This window comes from Phoenix dactylifera, chromosome 5 (genome assembly GCF_009389715.1).
Source record: "Phoenix dactylifera cultivar Barhee BC4 chromosome 5, palm_55x_up_171113_PBpolish2nd_filt_p, whole genome shotgun sequence".
NCBI classification, from domain to species: Eukaryota; Viridiplantae; Streptophyta; class Magnoliopsida; order Arecales; family Arecaceae; genus Phoenix; species Phoenix dactylifera.
Window position 1 is genome coordinate 5,627,058 of NC_052396.1, and position 21,918 is coordinate 5,648,975.

Consider the following 21,918-nt stretch of genomic DNA (forward strand, 5'->3'; position numbering starts at 1 on the left):
GATCCGCGCATAGCAAACAAGGGCACCAAGTACCATAACTTGATATGATTTAATACCATCCCATGGATATTATAAGCTAGCTATCCCATGGATATTATCCAAGTTGAAGTAACTTTAAAACCTCCTACATAAGATTTAAATTGTAAAATGCAGATCCTCAAGGACCTGGGCTAAACCTCTTAAAAATAATTATTTGCTCCTCTTTCTTTTTTTTGATAAGACAGACATGTTATTCATGACTTGTATGAATGTATCAAACAAAATCAAAAAATAAAACATCGCAGAGAGCGATATCAAGACAATCGACTATTTGATCCATAGTACTTCTCCAGAATGCTCTACTATATAAAAAGCAACCTAATCCGCAGTTTTGTTCATCTTCTGATAGACATGCCTAGTATCCGGAAATACATACTTCTTCGAAATCCTTTGAATATTGTGCAGGGGAGGGTGTGCATCAACCATTCCTATCCGATTTTGAATTCATCCGATCATAGTAGCTGAATCATCCTCAATGACTACAAGATCAATTCTCAACATATGCTTCGTGTAAATAATGCCTATTCAAATCCTATGTTGTTTGTAGATTTTAAATATGGCTGAGTAAACTCCCTCTTTGTTGACTGGATCGTTTCGTTTGCTGCTCGCCACTCGGAAGAATTTTTTTAGACTCAGTAGTCCTTATTTTTTTTTATTTTGTGTAGACTTTTTGCTTCTGATGTAGCAGGTTGTGCTTTATGAGCTGCCAATGCACAGAAGGAAAAAAAAAAAAAAAGTTTGGAGGTGGGGCGTTTTGGTTTACCGGTACTTTGCTCTTTAATCGAGTCGCGCGAGCTCGATCACGTATTCACGTGAGAGACCTGATCCCGCTCGAGTTTAGGCTCCGCGCCTGGAACTTATTTCGGTGCTGTTCGGAAGTGGAAGGGCCGAGACGTCCGATAAGGTGGCGGCGAAGCGATAGGCATCAAAACATGGCGACTGGATGCCGACTTTCGTTCCTTCGATCCCGCTAACGGCTATTTACAAGAAAGAATCGATCAAGAAATGGCCTGCGGGACGGCGTCGTCGTCTTGGTAGCCCTTCCTCCTGAAACGCTCCGCCTTCTTCCAACTCGTCCCCCCCCCCTCCTCTCTCTCTCTCGATTACGGTACGGATTTCTTCGTTCTCTTCCAGAAAACGATCGGCTCCAATGGCAAAGCTTCGAATCGGACCGTGGTGTTCAGGTGTCTCTGTTCTTCTTTATTTTGATGATTTGGGTATTTACACTTTCCAATCTTTGTTCGGTAAGAGGATTCCAGCAAGGTAGAAATAATGTTTCCTTTTCGGGACCGAGATTTGCTTGAGCGAGAGGAGCTCGATTTTGGGGTATTTAATCTTGTTCATGTGAACTTTGACAGATTGAGGACATCAGCCGTTGCCCTTTCGGAGAGGTAAGGTAATTGCTTTTCTGAGGTATATGTTCTTCTTTTTTGTTGCTTTCTGTTGGAATAATTTGTCCTAGATTCTACCAAACACACGAAGTGGGTTTTTTTCTTTAAAAAAAAAAGTTTTTTCGCCTCAAAGATCATCGCTTTTCGTATCTTTGTACTAGTGATAAAGTGCATCAGGTCCTAAACAGGTGGCGTGTTTAAAGTCAGTGTGTTTCCATTGCCAACCTTAATGCAAAAACTGAGATAGGTCAAGAGGATGAAAAAAGGCACAAACTTGTCAAACTAATTCTGCAATAATTTGATATTACTGTGCCATCTGGTCAACGTGATAAAGGAGAAGAGTGTGTCGTAATAAAACGATATGTACGGTTTATATGCTCAGTCCCTTCTGATAATGCGGGGTAGCGTTCTCAAAGAAGCTTAAGTTGGTGAATGGAAAGAGTCATAGTTCCAGTTCTTTTAAAATCGTAGATTGCTATATTTCTTTATTTTATTATTAGGTTGGAAATTAGAATGTGTTATGTATAGGTTTATGCCTGTTTAATCAATTGAATTTCAAGTGGTCGTGCATTTAAGAATTGAGGTCCTTCCTTGGGCCATGACAATGTTTGGATGCTTATAAGTTATAGGTATGTTGGTACTTCTCTGACTCTTAGGAACAGTTCTGAATCAATGGAAGGATTGACATTTTTGATGGGCTGAATTCGGACCCTTTGAAGCTTCAGGTTAGCATGCTTGGTATCTGTTGCTCTGATCTATGCAACAAGGAAGTTTGAAACTATTAACGAACTTGCCAAATTGGGCATGGTTTCTATGGTCATTGAGAGTGCACAGTTTTCTTTTCTTTTTTTCTTTATTTTTGAATGTACTGTGTTCTTATATTGTTTGATAGAGTTTTACTGGATGCATTTCGTGGTTGCCTATGACTCTGTGAGTACATTTCTTGGTTGCCTACAGTTCTGTTGAGCAATATCTATATGGCAACAGACTAGAAATTGTTGTTCTTAAAATATGGTGTAGCATTAAATAGTTTGAACAAAAACTTTTGAATTCCTCCTATGACATTGTCTAATGCCATTTGAGGTACCATCTGCTCCGTTTGTTGTCAAAACATGAGGTTGTAGAACACAATCCTGTACAACGACCAAAGTGCACCGACCAAAAGATGAGATTCTTGTCTAGAGATGATTGAACATGAGGTGAAGTCTATGCAGCCCTTTGAACAGACATCTGGCTTTCCTTCATTGATATATTGCAATCTTATGTGACTGAAAGTGCAAATGCAATTCACAGTTCACAAATCCATTTATCCATGCAAATATCACTTTCATGGTTGTTCAGGTGATTTTTGATCATTTTAATCATTCTCATTCTCTACTTGTTCCATGTATGACTGTCATACAAGAGAAGAAATGGGATTGTCATGGGAGCGATGTGGCTGTATCTTGAACTTCTCTTATAACTTTTTTCTCTATTTTCCATTCCATTAGTTTGTCCACTTCAACCTGCTGCGCGTTGTCATCATGGTATTGTGCATATTGCTCAGCATTGAATTAAATGATGCGTCTCTTTTTTATTTTATCAAACCATACGAGCTATACGTCTATACGTTAGCAAAATACTTGGACCTCCTTTCCATTTTTTTGGGATGGTCTTGTTTCCTGTTTATTATTGCTTATTCAGTTTTCATGGACCAAACTCCTTGCTGTAGGTAGGTGGTTATCTTTACAGATGTGTCTCATTAATGACTTCAAAGCAGCTGACTTCATTTTGTTGGTTTGATGTTTATCTCATATATTACAGCTTAACATTCTTTGTTGAATGTGGCCATACCTCCCTCTACGGTATCTTGACACCATGACTTCCCATTGTAGTTGTCATCTTCCAGTCCTGAGTAGATTAGTTTTGCTAAGAGAAAATAGCATCTCATTGTTAATTCTGCCATTTGCTTTTCATGCTTACTTTTATGCCTTGATAGTTGTGGGCTAAATCCAACCTTACCTAGTTTATTCTTATAAACGCACCTACATTATTAATGTTGGCTATTTTCCCTATTAGCTCTTCATTCTTCTATTGCATATTGGCATCATCATAGTCATAAGCAAGGTCTGCGGAACCGTCTCGAACTGCCCGGTTCGGAGCGTTTCAGGCCATACCGGCAGCGGACCGGGACGGTTCTTCCATTGAGACCGAGATGCCTCGCCGGAGAAAAAGAAAGAGAAGAGGAAAAGAGAGAGAGAGAGGGGAAGGGAGGAAGAGGGAGAGCAAGGAAGAGAGGTCAACCCTCTCTTTTCCTCTCTCGTTCTCCCTCTCCCCCACTGTAGATGATGTGTCAGTACGGCCTGGCAAGGTACGGCGCGGGCCCGTACCGATTCGTCCCGCCAGGCAACCGGTACAGTGTCCGGTACTGGTTCTGCCAACGTTGCTCATAAGTCTACTTGTCTTGTTCACTTACTCTCCTTCATTACATGTGTTCAATTTGGATGCAAAGCTGAGACCACGAACATACTGTTGTAGCTTTTGCTTAAGCCTATGTCCCTTTCTCATGCATCTTTAAAAGAAATAATCAGTTTGTGTTCCAGGCTTGCCATTAATCACTTCATCGGGAGATTCATTACTACCATAAGGTAGCTAAATTTAATAAATGGTAAATGGCCATGACCAAGATGCCTCTGAATTTTCAGCAAATTCACATTTTTTAGGACCTTGTTCCTTCTCATTTGAGTATCTGTTGCAACTTGAGAAGCATTCAGCATTCCATTCAGCATTGCAATACTTCACTTGCAATTCGTCATGGACCCTTGCAGTATAAATTTCACTATGAATACACAGTGATTTATTATGCAAAATACAACAACTAATCATCTTATATACAGACCATTTCTCTCACTCATATCAAGGACTATAGAGGAAAAAATTTCTTCATACTGAAGGTCTATGAATCTTTACAAGGAAGTCTACAAACTGCCAAATAAACTGGTTATTAGGAAATAGCAAACGTATAAATATAAGTGGTTGGTTTTATTAGTATTCTTTTACCAGGAAAAAATCAGATTGTTGGTCATCAGATTAGCCATTTCATTACCAAAATAACAAAGAGCACAATTGAATGCAATGCCAAACAGGGAAACTTCGAGACAGTGTGAATCGTTATCTGATACTTGGTTACCATATGGAAGCTTAAATAATATTTTGTTTCTTGCTCATTTGGGAGAGAGCTATGAGTCAACGATGATATATTTTCTTAGTTTTTTTTTCTTTTTAATGTTCTACATGATGCACTTTTTATGGAATGAAAATTGGTTTAATTGTGAATGTTACCACGTAGAACCATCATTATTTTAGACATAAAACCATTATTATTTTTCATTAAAAATGCGACATCGTACATGCAATTTATGGGTTTCACATGTTTTTATAAACATAGGAATGCACTGATGTGATAGAGTAATTTTCATTTATCTAACCTGGCATCTTTCTGAATCTTTCCGACAATACTTGGTTATTCTGTGCTAAGGTTGATTACTTAAATTTAAAAAGCAATGAGAGGTTAATGTTCACATCCAGGCCAAAGTGGGAATGATTGCAAAGTTTGGATGTTTCTGATTAGCAACCCATAAATCGACATGATCTCAAATCTTGATGCCATTTGCATATAGTTGGATGACAGTGACTTATTAGAAACAGATGCTTTTTTCCACTCTGATGATTTTTCTGGACACTAGCTTTTATTTAAAAATTAATTTGATAGCCAGTTTGTTTGTGGTTCCTTCTTTCTGATAACCATCTTGTAATTCTATCCTGCCTACTTATGATGATATCCTTCATTAAAATAAAGATCCATATAAAGTTATAGTTTGACCAAGAGAGTTGATTCTGTAGGAGCTTCTATCCACAATCCTTTGTTATGTAGTGAGCTTATTGTAGCTACAACATTGTGAGCAAACTTTATGTTTCCAAACAGGGTAATTAGTCTTTATGTAGTGTTTTATGTGAACCTGCTGAAGTTGTATGAAAGTACAGTCCATAGTATTTCAAATAGCATGCTAGAATTATTGATCACATATATATATATATTCTTTAAAGCCATTTATTGTTTCACTTTGTTATCATGTACTGCTTATGAGTTCTATATTTACAACTATTGAAGAATCTTATACACTCAAGCACACACCTATGACCACATTTTAAGGCCTTTGAGAGCATCATCAATTTACTAATTCTAGAGCTTTCATGTTGATACTTGGTCTACTACACCTTCGATATTCATTGCAGGTTGGTTATTCATGAAGTCAAGAGTGACAAATCACTAATACATTAGCACTGAACAACAGAGAATCTTTCTGTCAATTTTATATAGAGGATGAAGTATGCCAATAAATATGTTTCAATATTTTGTGTTACAATAGTTCACTAATATAAACAATTGGGGTTTTTCGTTTCATGTGTACTCATATTTCCTTTCTTCCCTCCTCGAAACACTTTGATTTGCATCCAAATTTAATTTTTTATCCATGTCGCAATATAGGACTCCATTAAACAAATTTAAGCTACAAGCATTACATGATACATTTATTAAATGCCATAATATACAAACAGTACTTGGCTTCTTGTGTGATTAAACCTACTTTTGAATTAATGTACTGTGACTTCTTGTCTACAAGGTAGGCATGATTTTCCTTTGGGCACTTCTTTCCAAAAGGATGAAAGAAGTTAAGTCAAATTCAAATTAGTATCCTCTATGTTCTTCTCTTTGTAATATTTAGTTGCTCAGATCTTCCATTAATCTGATCACTATTGGCTTTCCACACATTAGCCATTGCATAATTTTGTGAACACCTGCTTTCTCTCTCACTCCATTGCATTCTCTCCTTCCAATTCATAAGATTCTCTTTTTTCTTTTTCTTCTTTTGTCTTTATCAAGTGTTCCAATTAAATTCCTACAAAGCTACTGTGTTACATGTAAGTCTCTCACATTTTGACTATTATGTACATACGCTTAATAAATCCATTCATTTGCAGAAAACCCTTGCCACTAATGCTTCATCAAAAGAACAATTGATATTATGTTGATATTCCTCTAAAATAGTCATGCATATTTAGTCAAGTTTTTAAAAGATTGTTTCAAAAAAGAAAAAACACCAAGCAGCTCTGATGATCCAAGATGAAATTCAATCATTCCCTTTTAGAAAGCCATCGAAGAGTATAATGGTTATTGTCATTCTTGGCAGTCAAAGTGAGTTAAAAAAATTTGACCGCAGTCAATGGAAAGGGTTTCTTTTGGAAAAACTACCATTTGTGTGTTTCTAAGTATAATAAATTGGGTTTTGTCTATAGAATTGAAGTTGTGCAGGGTTATGTGCAAAGTTCTTTTTCAATTGCTTCAGATTTTGATTTCATTTGAAATTGTTGTGATGGTCAGAATTGTCAGGGGGATGGTAACTGCTTCAATCTTTCCCCTAAGTATGCCTATAAATGTGGGGGGATGTTGGGATGCTCCTGCTGCCTCAATACACAGATGAGGTCAGCATCAAACGTGGACTTGTATCAATGTAGTGTAGATATGATTTATGTTCTTCGAAATGGGGTGCTAAACCCTGTAAGGACCACATACACAATTTTCAGCCCTAAAATCTCAAGCTAATGAAAGAGCTCATGCACCATTATGGATTGCAATGAATTCTAGAGATCTTCAAACCAATAAGTGCACACAACCTTTAGATCCTGAAAAGTACGAACTGCTGTTGAAGGTTATATATCCTCCAAAATATTAACTCATGGAAAATGATTTCCCTAGTGGAAATTTTAGGAAGGAGAGTAATATAGCCAACACCAACCATCATTGATATGTGATCACTAAACTGCCAGTGCTAGGACATTGATCAAATGTTCTTGCTTTGAGCAAAGTGAAAGCCAACCACATGGTATGTCTCTCTCATTGGTTTCTAAAATTTACCTGGATGCTCCTGCTGTAATTCTACATTGTTCCAACTCTCTGTTGTTGTTTGATCAAAACCCTTTGGGTTGGTTTTTTAAATATTTTTCTAGGTGGGATCTCCTTCAAGACCTAGAACACCCAAAGCATGAATTTTAGTTCAGTCAATAATGAAATGAAGTACAGATACATGTATTGAGAAAAAAAAATTGGAGTACCAATGGATGCATTCATATGCTGTTTGTAGACATAATCATTATTTTGGGCATACCTTGTCCTCCATTTTATGTTGATATGTGGATATGGACAATTATGTGTACTTGCGTGTTCTTTTGGGCATATTCATGTGTTTACCAAAGATTTTTTTTTTTATAAACATTTTGATGCAATTCGATGCCAAAACATTCAAAAGCATCTGTGTCAACTAGAAGAGCTAGGCAAAGTAAGAGCAGCATGATACATTTAAAGCAGAGATCTGTGTAGGAGAATCAAGTAGAGGAGCATACCCGAACATCTGCTGATGGCTGTTTGACTTTGGCATGTCTGTTGACCAATGATTTGCCATGCTTCACTCCAGCAGATCTATTGGTGGATGAGATGTTCCTCATATCATCCACCATTCAAACTGACTTCGAAAGAAGACCTTCAGTACAGGGCTTTATGTGCACCAACATATATCAAAGTATAGAGACAGTCTATTTTGATCGAGCCACCAGAGGTATTTTAGTAAGTGAGCATAATGAATAGAAGAATTATAAGTTATTATCTGTCAATAAACAACGGACAAAGATCGTTGCTCTTGAGGAATGTTTCGAGAATATTAGATGTTTAAAAAAGGAATCTTGTCTATGGTGTGAAATAAATTTAAATAATATCAATGTCCTCTCACCAAACACAATTGTAGTGCACCAAAATCTCTGAAGTAGAATTTGCAATATTCTTGATTAGAAATTTTTGATTTTCTTGTTCTTCTTGAAATTGTCTTGTGACAATGATATCCAATCTGGATCTTCCCCTAAGAATAGAATCATGTGGAGGAAGAATTCTCAAATAGAGCAGCATGCATTTTGTCAAGCAAACAATACTACCGAGAGAAGGCCAGATGGATTCAGATGCAGAATTTATGGAGCTTTAAAGAAGCTCAAAAAAGACTACATACATGATTCCCTCTTGGATTCATCTGGCTGGTTTTTTATGCCACCTTCCATGCAAGACATGTTGCCCGAATGAGTATTCCATTCCGAATCCCAGATAGATCTTGCAGTCACGGAGTACCTTTCTCAATGGAATTCTCATTTGGGCAAGAAGCCTTTCCATGGAAGGGAATGTAAGAAGCTCCTCCTCAGCTCCAGCTGCTGACACCCAAGGAAGTTTTGCTCCCCCTGTTCTTATAGAGCCCCCAGCTCTTGAGTTCTGCTGACATCTCCAAGACCTTGCTGTGTGTTGGTTTGATTGTTTGGTGCAACCTCCATGCAAGGGAAATGAAGGCAGGAGGCCATGCCAATTACCGAACGCACTTTTTTTTTTTGTTTGAAATATTTATTTGATGTACTTGAAAGATTAACATTACGGAGGCCTCATTATGTTATTTATGTATATAATGGACTCGGTGACATTTCATTTTAGTTGCCGTTATTTAATATTTTTGCTGTTCATCGAAATAAAATGATATTCTTGCATACTTAAATCCCATTTTTGGGCCGGAAAAGATAATTATTTATTTGGTAGGCAGTAGGTCAAACAAATATCTCTATTATTTTCTTCTTGTTATCTCTCATTTTCTGGTATCATGACTGATAACTACTGTAATAACTGCTAATATCTTTCCCCATTAAACTCAGTTCTGGGCTAAATGGACAAACAGATGCTGTCATTTTGGTTGGAGCAGGAACTTGCAATGATGAAAGGGGACCATCAATTGGGAATAAAGTCATCAATGCCAATTTCTATACTCCTTGACGACCCTCTTTTTGTTTTTTTTGCGATCATTTTGACGATCTTATTAGCTGTCAAAATATGAAATTTGCTAATGCATCAAGGGATAGAGAAGTAGTGCAAATGAAGCCTTTTGTCAGATTCCAATATTATCTGATCAGTCTACTATGAAAAGTATTGAATTAGGATTATTTGTCAAGATTTTTCTACTGTTGTTACTTTCCAAATTGCAATTTTTTTTCTCACTCTCCTTCCAACTATTTGAAGATGTTGCAAAGATATTTTCCGGTGCATCTTAACACATCCAGACTATTTGATGACAAACTTTGTGTCCACGGAAATTTTGATATGAATTTTACAGAGGAATAATTTTGGATATTAAATAAACAATTACCGTAACCATAATTGTTTCGACCACATTGGATGGACCCTTGAGCCAATGCTGTTGATGTTCCCTGGACAATCAAATTCAAACCATAATTGGTTCGCTTTAAGCGTTGTTACTTATACGGAGTTTAGTGGGTTGCGAGCTAGTTCTCTTAAAAATCCTGCAAATGTTAATTTCCTTTATCTTGATCATTCCAAGCCACTTTAGCAAAAAACTCCAAAAATTGACAAAAATCTCTTACAAACCATTTTGGCCAGCCTATGACATGGGCTAATGCTCTCCAAAGCATTACTATATACAGAAAATGGAAATCGTCGTTTTTCAGAGAAGGTGCTGCATGAAAACTAGCCAATTGGGCGAAATATGATTGGGACTAAGGGTGTGTGTATGAATTTGGCTGGATCAATTCAATATATTGAAGCTATCTCGATACACTTTATGTGAAGAAACCTATTGATATACGTGGAAAGAGTTGTTAAACGCTAGTCATTAAGCTGTAAGACGAGAAAGGGAGTTAATGAGATATCTTGAAAGGCGAACTTTGCATATAATTAACAGTGTGAAAGTCAAAAGACAATAAGAATAAGAAATCAAACTAAAGGCGGAGATGGTGGGTGCAACTGGTGAGTGAGAAGGATGGTGGAGGAAAATTTGTGCGAGTTAAAACTAAATAGTTGGTCGCATAGCACCAATTCCACTGGTAGCCATGTTATCAATGGAAATGTTTTTGTAACCCAACCCAAACTGGCTGAAATGGGTCAAATCCAATCCCAGCTGAGATGGATACAACTTTGTTTCAAAAGGACGAAATAAATTACCAAGAGATGAATCCGTTGTTTTGGATGCTTAAAATACCCGTATTCTTAACATGCCCCTCCACCATTCTGAGGCAACCTATATTATATTGAAGGGAGACCCAAGTACTGCGATCAATTGGATAGCCAAACCAAATTCCTAACTTGACGGTCACTCGTTTCTTGTAGATATTTGAAAGATTACCTCTCCTATGCCTTCTTTTGAAACCACACACATATTTATAGAGAAGCGGACGATGTAGCTGGCTAGGTAGCTTCCTATGTTGTAAATCATTTGGATAATTTTGTTTGGGATTTCACCATCCTTGCTTCTAATCAATTTCGTGAGCTTTTGTACTCTGATACCTATGGTTGTCTACATGAGGATTGTATGAATTATCCACCTCATCAGGAAAAAAAAAGCCCTTTCACTCATGTACTAGTAAATTTGGCACAATCAACTAGTAAAATTGGGAGAGAGGCCTATAGGAAACGTTGCACCTTTGAGTTGCTCTGAAGAACGTATATGTGCATAAATTGCTCATGAACAACGTGGGGATTTTGTTTGGATTGTTTTATTCCATTTTCTTTACACTTGGAGCACAAAAATACAAGGAAGTAGCTTCAAAAGAATAGAAAGTCAAAACGAAGTTCTACAGTATCCCCAAACACAGCAATCCAATCCACACTTGCAGCAACTCAGCACCTGGGCAAATCTGCTGGAGGATGTGGAAGGGTCTCCAATGGACCCTCGCCATTCTTCACAATAAATGCCATAGAGAGACCCCAACTTGTATGAATCTCAAGGTGGCAATGCATGAACCACACACCTGCAATATTACCAATTAATTACATCTGAAAAATAAAGACCACAATCCATATAAACTGTATTGTGCTAGCTTAATGATCCAAAATTTTCCACACCGGGATTGTCAGCGATGAACCGAATGGCAGCCCATCCTCCGACCGGAACGCCGATCGTGTTCATGTATGGTGGATCGACGAGGTTGAACTCTGCGGTCGTTGGGTCGTAGTTCCCTGTGCCGTACCCTACAACGTAGAAGCTGTATCCATGCAAATGGATGGGGTGGTTCTCGGTCGACACAGTCCCGGTGTCCTGCAAGATGAGTTGCACCCTCGCACCATATTCTAGCACCCTGACTCTAGTCCCATTCAAGGACTGCGTATCATTTGGAATGCTGTTAGGTGCGCCGTTGACGAAATCATAGGCCTTCAATGGCACCTCAGGGAAATCATCCGTATAATGGCCATGCAAGCTGTTGTAGTAGGCTTGCAGCAACGAGATGCTGGGTCTCACAAAGGTGACGTTGTTCATCGACGCGGCGAAGACACCGCCATTGGGTCCTTGGCAGCTCGCGTTAGGAGTCAGGGAGTGGCATTGCTCCACGTTCAGTCCGATGGTGAAGAAGAGATCGGCGTCGATCTCGATAGGGAGGTTGGTGGCGTCGAGGCTCTTCAGCCCGTCCATGCCATTCTTCACGGCGAGGCTGTCGTTGAAGACCGGCAGCGGCGCTGGGAGGGCCAGAGAGGTGAGGCTGGCACCAGAGTACTGGAAGTGAGCCATGGCTGAGATGTTCTGGAATGGAACATTCTGGGCGGACATGTAAGGGCCTATCGCCATGGTATACTTGGCGATGGGCTGGTTGGCTTCCACCAGGACGTTGATGGTCTGGCCTGGGGTGATCATGAGCTGCTCCACCGTGAAGGCCTTTGTATACTCCCCGTCAGCTTCGACTATGGTGAGCTTGTGGTTGGCAATGGAGAAGAAGAACTCCATATTTAGGCCTGCGTTTATTATCCTCAGAAGATATGTCTTGCCAGGGATCACAGCAATCTCGTACACATCTGGGAAAAGCGACGAAACAGCATCAGTCTATCATGTTATCGCCGGTAGGAAGAGATTGTTTCTCTCCTATTTGAGACTTTAAAACAATCATATATTATAAAACGAATTCTTCATGAGCTGCGGTAAATAGATTTGTGACATCAAAGCCCATCACGGCCATATAATCTTCATCACATCGCTGTGGTATCGAACCACCTTATCCTCTATGCAACAAAAAGGAACAGAACTTGCATAAGATGCGAATAGACGACCACTTTACCATTCTCCGAGCACTTATAGAGTGGCCCTGGGTGGCCGTTGATAGTATATGCATCCGCCGGCGGAGCACCTCCACCACTCGCAAGAATCCTCTTTTCCAGCTTCAGCAAGTCCTCGTACCAATACTCCCCTGTGACCACACCCCATTAGCTCTCAAATCCATTAAGAACCCTTACCAATCTCACGAGACTGGAGGGATGTGTTACAGTACGTACAATTAAATCGCGACAATTTGATAAAATTATCATTTTAACTTTCAATACTGGGTGTTTGATCGTGCAATAATACTTGATATCTCGTAAAAGTTTTAAATCATGAAATCCATTTTTTTTCTTGCTTCCATTAATTTTCCTTCTTCTTGACACCGTTTTGAAAACTTGCAAAAGTCTTCTTACAAAAATCTCTGCCTCAAGTGTGATAAAGTAATTCGCAAAAGGATTACAATCAAATATTTGAAATTGTAACCTTAATGCACCCTTTGACAAAGAGTTGAGAGAGAGAGAGAGAGAGATGAATATTACCCAAGATTAGTATATGCTCTTCGTAAGGGTCGGGGAAGGGGTAGGGTACCCCAGTCTTGGGGTATATCACAATGGCACCATGGACTGTCCCACGGAGCCACGAGACGTGAGCATGCCACAAGAGGGTGCCCTTCTGCTGGACCAGGGTGAACTCGTAGGTGAACGTCTGGCCGGCCTGGATGGGGCATTGGGTGAGGTAGGCTGGTCCATCCGACCAGCAAGTTAGCCTCTGCCGGACCCCATGCCTACGACCACACACAAACACAAGGGGTTAGCCGCGTAGCTTGGAATTATGATGAGCCCATGCACACAAACGCACCCCGATAGGTGGTGTTGGGCTCGGTCAGGCATCAAGCTGTGGAACACAATCACATACACATGGTGGTGGACTAATTACTTACCAATGGATGGTGGCGTTGTATGGGGTCTCATTGGCGACCTTGACGATCACCCGATCGTCCTCCTGGGCATACACGACCGGACCCGGGTACATCCCGTTGATGGCGATGATGTCCTTTGTCTTGCAAAGCTTGGAGATCCTCTTCGTTTGTACCTTCGCAAGTAGGATACACACAATCAACAGCAACATTAAACAAGCATGCAAAAATTCAATTATAAAGGCGGTGATAAAGCTAAAGATATTGATCCTAGGTCTCTGCTGAAACCATCAAGAGATTTTGCTCATTAACTAACTGGCACCTTCTAGTGGATTTTACATATACATAACATAGACATTTTTTTTTTTATAAAAAAAATGAACAACAATTACCAATCAAAGTTAATTATGACTGCTAATTCTGCCAATATTGTTTGGAGCATATGTGAGAATTGTGCAGATTCTTCTGCAGGTTTAAATAAAATGTCTCCGTAGACACCCTAATTATGTTCAGATCGAATTGCAGTGAAGCCGCAGATTAGGAGCTAATAGATTGTCTTTTAAACATTCCTAGGAATTAATTTCTTCTAAATTGTAGATATATTACCCGTGTTGTGATACAGTAATGACTGATTTGTGCCCTGTGTCACTCGGCAATGAAGTTCTATACAGCTAAAGTTGTGATACAGTAATGACTGATTTGTGCCCTGTGTCACTCGGCAATGAAGTTCTATACAACTAAAGTTGTGATAGCTCCATATGCAATGGCTCCATTGACTACTGAATACAATATTCGTTGTTCTAATAGATTCCTTCAACTACTCTAAACTACTATAACTTGATCTGGATTTCTGGCCATGTTTCATGTTGCAGTATGTCGACCCCTATTTAAGTTGGAGTTGCATGTGTCTTTGCGCTTGCAAGTTGCAAAAAACAAGGGGAAAAAATGGGGAGAGGGGGGTACGTAGCTGCAAGTTGTACTGATTGAGCTTGTAGATGCTCCCATTAATGCCATCAAAGAGCTATCAAGAGAGCTTATTTGCAAGGAGGTTTGATTGAGTTTCGCTAAGGCCGGCCACAGCTTCGACGGATGGGATCGAGGTGGCCTTGCACATTGCAAGAGCAGCAAATAAACCATGTCAAACCAACAGGACTTGGCTCGGTTGGTTAGCAACCCGCTCCTCAATGCATGCATTGGGTATGGGGTTGTCAAATGAGAGCTATTCACGAGCCAACTCATTCCACTAGCTCAATTAGCATATAAAAATAAACAACAGCTAGGCATATGTACTCAAGCTCAGAGTGATTATGCTCAAAATTTGAATATATAAAATATATAGCGTATACATTTTATATTATATTTAATTATTATTTTATAAGAAAAATAACTTATATATTTATTAGTTACAAATAAAAAAATATACTGTATTTCAACTACAAATTAAGATATAATCATAATAATTTAGCTCAAGGCATATAAATGGAACCCTTAGTAGATTCCAAGCCATCGCCAGGTAAAAAAATATATATAGAAAAAGACACATGGGAGAGAGAGAGGCGTGATAACAGAGAAAGAGACCTTGAAGTCGTAGAACCTTGTAGATCCTCCCACAGGCCACTTATGGGGGGCTCCTAAGCCAAGTGGAACGTAATAGAACAGCAACAAGCTGAGCCAAACCATGAGGTGAGAAGACCAAGCCATATGATATATCTAGAGCCGAAGGATGGAAGCTAGGAGTGGCGCGAATGAGAAAGAAGGGAAAGAGGAGACCCTCCTTATAAGTATTGTTTCGAGTTCTCCTAGCCCCCTAGAGCAGGGAGAGAAAGAGACGCTGCTGTGACAAGGATTTATTCAGATGTGCATGAGAGCAAGAAGAGCAGGTTTCATGATTCCTCCAACCCATTGCTCGTCATCATACGCTGTCGGACAGAGGTGGCGCCAAAGAAACATTACTCTTTACGCTTTTGGTGGCCCTCCTCCCTCGATTTCTTGTCCCCACAGGGGAGGAAAGAGGTAAAAAAAATTTAAACAGTCCCGGCCGTTGACTCAGACGACAGAGACACCGCAAACCCTAACTGCCCTGCTGTGGGACCCCATTTTTGGAATCAATTGTCCCACGCCCGCCACCCCATCTAGCCGAGATGAAACTGGGAGTCTGGGAGAACTGAGACGCTGGACTTCGATTAAAGTTGATGAAAACAGACAAAGGAAAGAAGAAAGCTGGAAAGGCCAGAAAGAGAAACACTTGCAGCTGCGCTCTCAAAGGAGTTTTACTGTGGTCAATTGCAGGGAAGCTTGGAGAACCTTTTGGAAGGAAAAGTAGACTAATAAAGTGGCTATCTTTCAGGAGACAACGAACATAGCTTTCCTTTCCTGCACTTTATAGTGGCAGTGGCACGCCTTTGGATGCTGAGATTGCTTGTAAGAGCTTAACCAGAACATGGCTATTCGGAAGCCATCACTACTCTCTCATGCTTTTACTTTGGGCCTGCCTGCTTTATTTGTCTTCATTTGCTAGAGCTTAGAACTTATGCAACTATTTTTATAGAGCTATCCAGGCGTGGCAAAGCCGGCATACCAGTGCACAAGCGCCAAGGCCCCTCTTGTTCACTGGAAAGAGAACATCCAATGCAGCATGGTAAAAAATATCAAGGATGCAGTTTTTGAAACCATTTGTACTTTTTTGTTTTTGCAAAATATTCTTTATATACTTTTAATAGTCCGAGATACCGAAGTAAACCACAGCTTTGTCAATATTATTTTAATAATTCACTCTTCTAGGGAGGTTTTTTTTTTTTCAGCAAATCGGAAAAAAATTACACCATTCTACTATAGATACATTCATGGGAATCAAAAAACAAGATCTTCAAAAATCGGGATGGTAGATCAGCCGTAGCATTCCATAATATAATTCATGTATGATTGGCTACGTAAAGATTTTATATTTTCAATATTGTTAATAACTTGTGGAAAGGTTCTTATATCTACAATGTTTGGTGCACACATGTAGGCAGATGCATGCGTAAAAACAAGTAATTTACATTTTAAACCACTTACTTTAAGCATTTGCATGAGTTATATAAATTGGTGCAACCCCCACTTGAAACAAAAAAAGAAAAAGCGGCAAAATGAGGGGATTCTACCTTACATTTGCATTGAATCGACCATCATTAGAACCCAATAAGCCACTCATTAGTCGATCCACTCTATGCTCTTAATATTAACCTGTCCCTAGCTAAAACCTGAATGACATCCCTAGGTTTCCAATGATTGAAAGGTACGGTGCAACCAAATCGAGGATGACATTCTACCTTACACCCCCTGATCTCAGCCTCGCATCTGATATATTAGACTTAACCGGATGAAGGAACATCCCTAGTAATCTACTAACTATCCGTTAACATTTGTGAAGCTCTCGCTTAAGTTAATCCAGATAAAGAAGAACAAGCCGTCCAGCACCAAAACTCCAAATAAAACAGACCAAAGAGGAGAAAACAACGCATCACGGTGTTGATGCCTCCCTTCCATTCATGTTCAAGATTATAGTATTGGAGCAGGAAAAAACTGCGATCATTGTTAGCCTAGATGCACAAATATAATTGATAAATTTAAAAATTTCAAATATTCAAAAACAATAAATAAGAAGAATAAATTAGCAAATAATTAACTTGACAATATAATAATAAAATGAAGAAAGAGAGAGAAGATGGTCTGTGGATCGAAGTACGCTGATGCGCTGTCCTAGAAAAGTTTATGCCCTCCACGCACGGGTCTGCTGGCACAGATCTCCTAGAGATACGATGACCCAATACAGAACCACGTCTTCCCCATCAGTGCGGCTCCAGGGAAGAAAGAAGAGCACATTCACGCTTGCAGATAGCTCAAAAAAAACTTAGAAAAATTATGAGAAGAAAAAAAAGAATTTTTATTTCTTTTCTCCCCAATGATCTCTAGAGCTTTTTATATAGGCTCAGGCATATCAAAAGAAGAAGATTCCCCTCCCGCGGATTGATGACGTGTCTTCTTGTGCTTCTTTGATTCTTTGGCTTATTGCATCTTGGCCGTTCATGCTTCCTTCCTTCTTCCAGAGACCTTTCCATGCCTGCTGTTGCGTTGGATACATGACACTTGTTATGATTTGCTTTTTTTGAAAATTTTTCCATGTTTGTTCCTTTGCTTGTGCACGGATGCTAGTTGGTGGAGGACCCACATATACCTTCAAGAGGGTGGGTACATCTTTGTGCATGGCCACACGGCAACAAAATCAGCCGGCGGGAGCGGTTGACCAAAACCCATGCAGACGTAAGGAGTGCACCTAAATAACACAGTAGCAGTCTAATTTCTCTCAAGGAAAATAATAATAATAACAACAGTAATAAAAATAATAACAATTGGTTCTCCGTGAAATCCCCCAGCTTATATGCTAACTGCTGTCTCTCTCGTGCACCAAAACTCGCCAATCGACTATGATGTGTAACACTTCACCTACAATAAACAACTAATTAAAAACTAAGAGACTATAGCTAACCTCTTGACTCATTAGTTTACTCCATCCAAAAAAAAAAGGAGTGCAGCATGCATGATATACTACATGTTTGCATGCGAGATACTCTCTCTCACTATATGAGTATGAGCTGTCTTTTCTTGTTGTACTTGCACATCATTGTTTGACAAAGTTATCATTTCTTTTGCTCAACGATGAAAAGGGGTTGGTGGAAAATAGACCTCTTTGCAATATTTAATTAATAGAGTCGTGAATATCTGAAGATAATTACCATTGTAGGTCATGTTGAACCAGGTCTGAAAAGATCTGAGTTCATCTTGGAAATTAGACACGTTGTATGAGTCCATTGAAGCCTATAATAAGTTTGATCCTAGTTCAGATTTGGATTTGCAAGAAAATTATAGTCAGGTGTTGTTCTCGCCGTGGTCAAGGCTAATAAGGTATCTAATTGATGGACCAGGTTTAGGTCTCATAGTAACGAGCCCCTGACATAGTAAGGTATAAAGCCCTTGTAGCCTGATAATAGGGTTCGCAATGGGATCCGGCCAATAGGGTTCTCTTTTGAGTTGGGCTCCAGAATACGGATTTTATTGGCTACAGGTTCAGGTTAAGCCTTGGTGGTGCAACTTGCATGTAATGCTTAGTCTGATGTTAGTAATTTCTCTTTTGACTCGAGTAACAAGCATACTTGATAGTGTGTGTAGTCTGTTGTGTATAGAGTAGAGTCCAGTCAACTGAATCTCAAGTCAAATCAAGTTAGGGGAAACCAAAAAAAGAGGTTTGGCAATAATAATCCAAGCTATGAAACATTATTTAATATCTTAAAACTACCTGCAAACTAAAATTTATATAATTTGAAAAACCTTAACCTATACATCAAGTGATTAAAATGGACATCAAACTAATGACCCATCTTAGAATTTTGTTCAAGAGAGTTTCGAAGGGGGAAGGACATAGAAAAGCAGGAAGATCTTATAGGCAGTAGCCCGGGCATTCCGTACATCGCTGCCGTCCTTCGTGACTGCAGGAAGTCGATGGTTGGATACACCAAGCAAGCCCCCAAATCTAATAGTCTCCAACTCCGTCCTAGGCCTCCTTTTAGTCCGACTTTCCTAATGTTGGTGGTAGCATGTCAGGCTTAGCTAAAGCTACTCACACACAGCAACTCCAGCTGCAACCGCCAAAGCAAGAGAGTAGGGGTACATACAAAATTCTGCTACTCAAATGTACTCTTTAATGCTCCCGATCTTTGTTCTTTAGCCGGTAGCCTAATCTTTTGGTGGCCAAATTTTTTGGTAATTTACTATGAATTTGACTAATCCAATTCAAATCAGGTAATCATCTAGATCAACTACCAAGTTTACGGTATTACCTGCTATCAAGAACAGCCATGCTTCAGTGAAGGCCAACCTATTTATTTGCATCTCTAATCAAGGAAACAATCTTTCATAGCGAATTGCTTAGTGACCACACAAAATCTGGCTCCATCCGTGATCTTAGTGACATATTATTTACTTCACAACAGATGTTCTTGGCTTGTTTAGGTCACGTAACTAATAATAAAATAAAAAGAAAGCTGCTTGGACTGAAGGAGAGCATGATAATTACAATAAACATGCAAATTCTCAATAATTATTGAGACTCAAATAAATTTAAAATTAAAACAAGAAATGTGTCATTTCTAGTTGATTATGCGGTCAATCCGGCAGCACCGATCTTGTGGTTTCAAACTGCTCCATGCTCTTGTTCCATGATAAATTAATTAGATCGGGAACCATAAATCATTCAAGAGATCAATTGCTTAAAATCATTGTTTTAGAGGCACTTCGGTGCAACTTGAAGCTCATCCTCACTTCCTAAAGTTGTGAAGCTGGAAGAAAACCAGATTTGAACTTCCCCCTCGTTTTCTCCAAGCCTTCTGACGATATACTGCCAATTGGAGCAGCTACAACCCGAGCAGGCAACCCTTCATTTCTGATCTGCACTGGTTGGGAAATGATTTGGTTCAATAATGTGGATTCAATTAGCCTTTTCTCATATCCTATCATGGGGACAAGAGTGCAGAGCTACCTCATAGATCATTCACAAGGTGGCTTTGGAGATTTTGAGTGCTTTGCTTCGCATCATGGTATCCATCGCTAGGAAGCAGTACCCAGAAGATCCACTCAAGAGGTTTGCAACACAAATAGCTCTTAAATAAACGAAGTGGATCAGCTTCTCCAACCATGGCACAAGGTAGTACTTTGTACTGCCATGTTGGTTGGAACTTAAAAGGTACGTCTCTTTAACCTGGCTACACTGGCCGCACCAAACCAACGAGTTCTCTATGACTCCATGGAGGTACTCAAAACAGAGATGCTATCCATGCAATGGCGCACGTAAGGTCATTAATTGGTTTGCAGGGGGCAACCAAAGTAATAATGATTGACCAAATAATGCACACTATTTATTATTTAACGAGGCCATAGTCCCTTTCTGTCATCAAAGCCTATAGAAATTTTCATGGAATTTGATTGCCCCAAATTGCTATTTCCCATTGACATCATTTTCCCTTGAGAGATTGCCCGTGCATTGCAGTGTCTTAAACTGGAGCTGATAGCAATTTTTTTGTATTATATAATGTCGATCTTCCACATAAACATATCATAATTATTTATTCTTGCGTGACGGGTGCATTTCATGGGTTTTCTACTGGTAAAATAATAAGGTGCTCTGTTCTCCTCGTTTCATTCTTGTACGAAACCCCAGAGACTTTTATCAGGAGCATGCGTAACATATAGAACCGAGTAAACGAGGCTGAGAGAGTATTATTTAAAGAAGATGATAACTTCTACTGATACCGAGACATGAAGGGAAGAAGCATTGATGTCAGAAATAAGTCTACCTTGCAAAAGGCTTTAGCCAGCTCTTTGCATCAATTTACATGGCTCTGCCAAACTCTCTTTGCCCGGGAGAATTTAACAGTATTGGCAATGCAGAAAAAGATAAGCCAACAAACACCACCACCTCCACTATTTTCAAGTACAATGTTTGGGAGTAATGAAAGATTTTATCTTGCAAGGTAAAACGAAATCACGGCATTCTCACAAAAGTGCCGAACCAGGCGAGAATTCCGGCAGCCTCCGACGAACTTAAACGACAAAGCCACCCTCAAAAGAAATAGAGGGAAAAAAGAGAAACAAGAAATAAACAGGGCCAATGAACCCCTTTGCGGATCCGGTCCATGCTATATCCGGTCCTTAATAGATCCATTTCAATGTACCCCAACATAATATTATTGCATAGGTTTTGGGCTGAGACCCATCCTGGCCCAGCCCATGTTGTTATTTGCCTAAAGCAGTGCAAGACTTGATATTCTTCTAGTGTTTGGATTACTAAAATGATTTTTTAATCTTGATTTGTTATGATCTAGTTGTCATGTGAGGCTACGAGTGTTCTTAGACTTGCTGTAAATACAACTGCTGCTTGACTTCTCAAGCTGGCTGTTCTTTTCAACTTATGCATCGCTTAGAGACATGTATTAAACACAAGCAAGAATGATGATGTTATGCGTGAGCTACCTGGGACCCTCTACTACGCTGTCAAACTAAACCTAAACTCAGCCCAACCCAAAGACTAATGAGTCGGATGAAAAAGGTCATGGGCTAGCCCAATCTAATATGCTTCACAAATGACAGGTGATAGATGGCTTTGATCCAGTCTTGACTTACCATACCGAGAACTTTCACATGGGCAAGCGTATGGACAATTTTGGATGGTGATTTATTATTTGTTAACCGAAGTGAGAACTTTCACAAGGGCAAGTGAGAATTTTTTGAGGCTCCAAAGATTGTCGATGGAAGATTGTCAGTTGTAAAAGTCAAATATTTTATAGAAAATAGTTGGCAGTTTATTATTTTTAACCCAAGG

The 21,918-nt window shown here is 39.4% G+C and overlaps 1 protein-coding gene and 1 long non-coding RNA gene across 2 annotated transcripts; one reads left to right on the plus strand and one right to left on the minus strand.

Annotated features, from left to right (window-relative positions):
* Positions 1-784: 784 nt before the first annotated feature.
* On the plus strand, positions 785-9,057 carry LOC120110823. Its single transcript, XR_005511945.1, has 2 exons — positions 785-1,073; positions 1,174-9,057. It is a non-coding gene; the product is annotated as an uncharacterized LOC120110823 (long non-coding RNA).
* A 1,969-nt stretch (positions 9,058-11,026) lies between these two features.
* On the minus strand, positions 11,027-15,318 carry LOC103707700 (laccase-6-like). Its single transcript, XM_008792290.2, has 6 exons — positions 15,084-15,318; positions 13,530-13,681; positions 13,129-13,373; positions 12,609-12,737; positions 11,407-12,348; positions 11,027-11,312 (listed from the first exon to the last, which is right to left on the minus strand). The coding sequence occupies exons 1-6, from the start codon at positions 15,204-15,206 to the stop codon at positions 11,182-11,184; spliced, it is 1,722 nt and encodes a 573-aa protein (XP_008790512.2). The 5' UTR covers positions 15,207-15,318; the 3' UTR covers positions 11,027-11,181.
* Between the last annotated feature and the right edge of the window lie 6,600 nt (positions 15,319-21,918).

What these genes read in the sequence shown, in the direction of transcription:
- LOC103707700 (XM_008792290.2), bottom strand. Translation starts at nt 15,206, where the DNA reads ATGGCTTGGTCTTCTCACCTCATGGTTTGGCTCAGCTTGTTGCTGTTC. An exon ending in TACAACGCCACCATCCATTG is followed by an intron (nt 13,374 to 13,529) that starts GTAAGTAATTAG and finishes GTGTGGTCGTAG; the next exon opens with GCATGGGGTCCGGCAGAGGC. An exon ending in AGAGCATATACTAATCTTGG is followed by an intron (nt 12,738 to 13,128) that starts GTAATATTCATC and finishes GTGTGGTCACAG; the next exon opens with GGGAGTATTGGTACGAGGAC.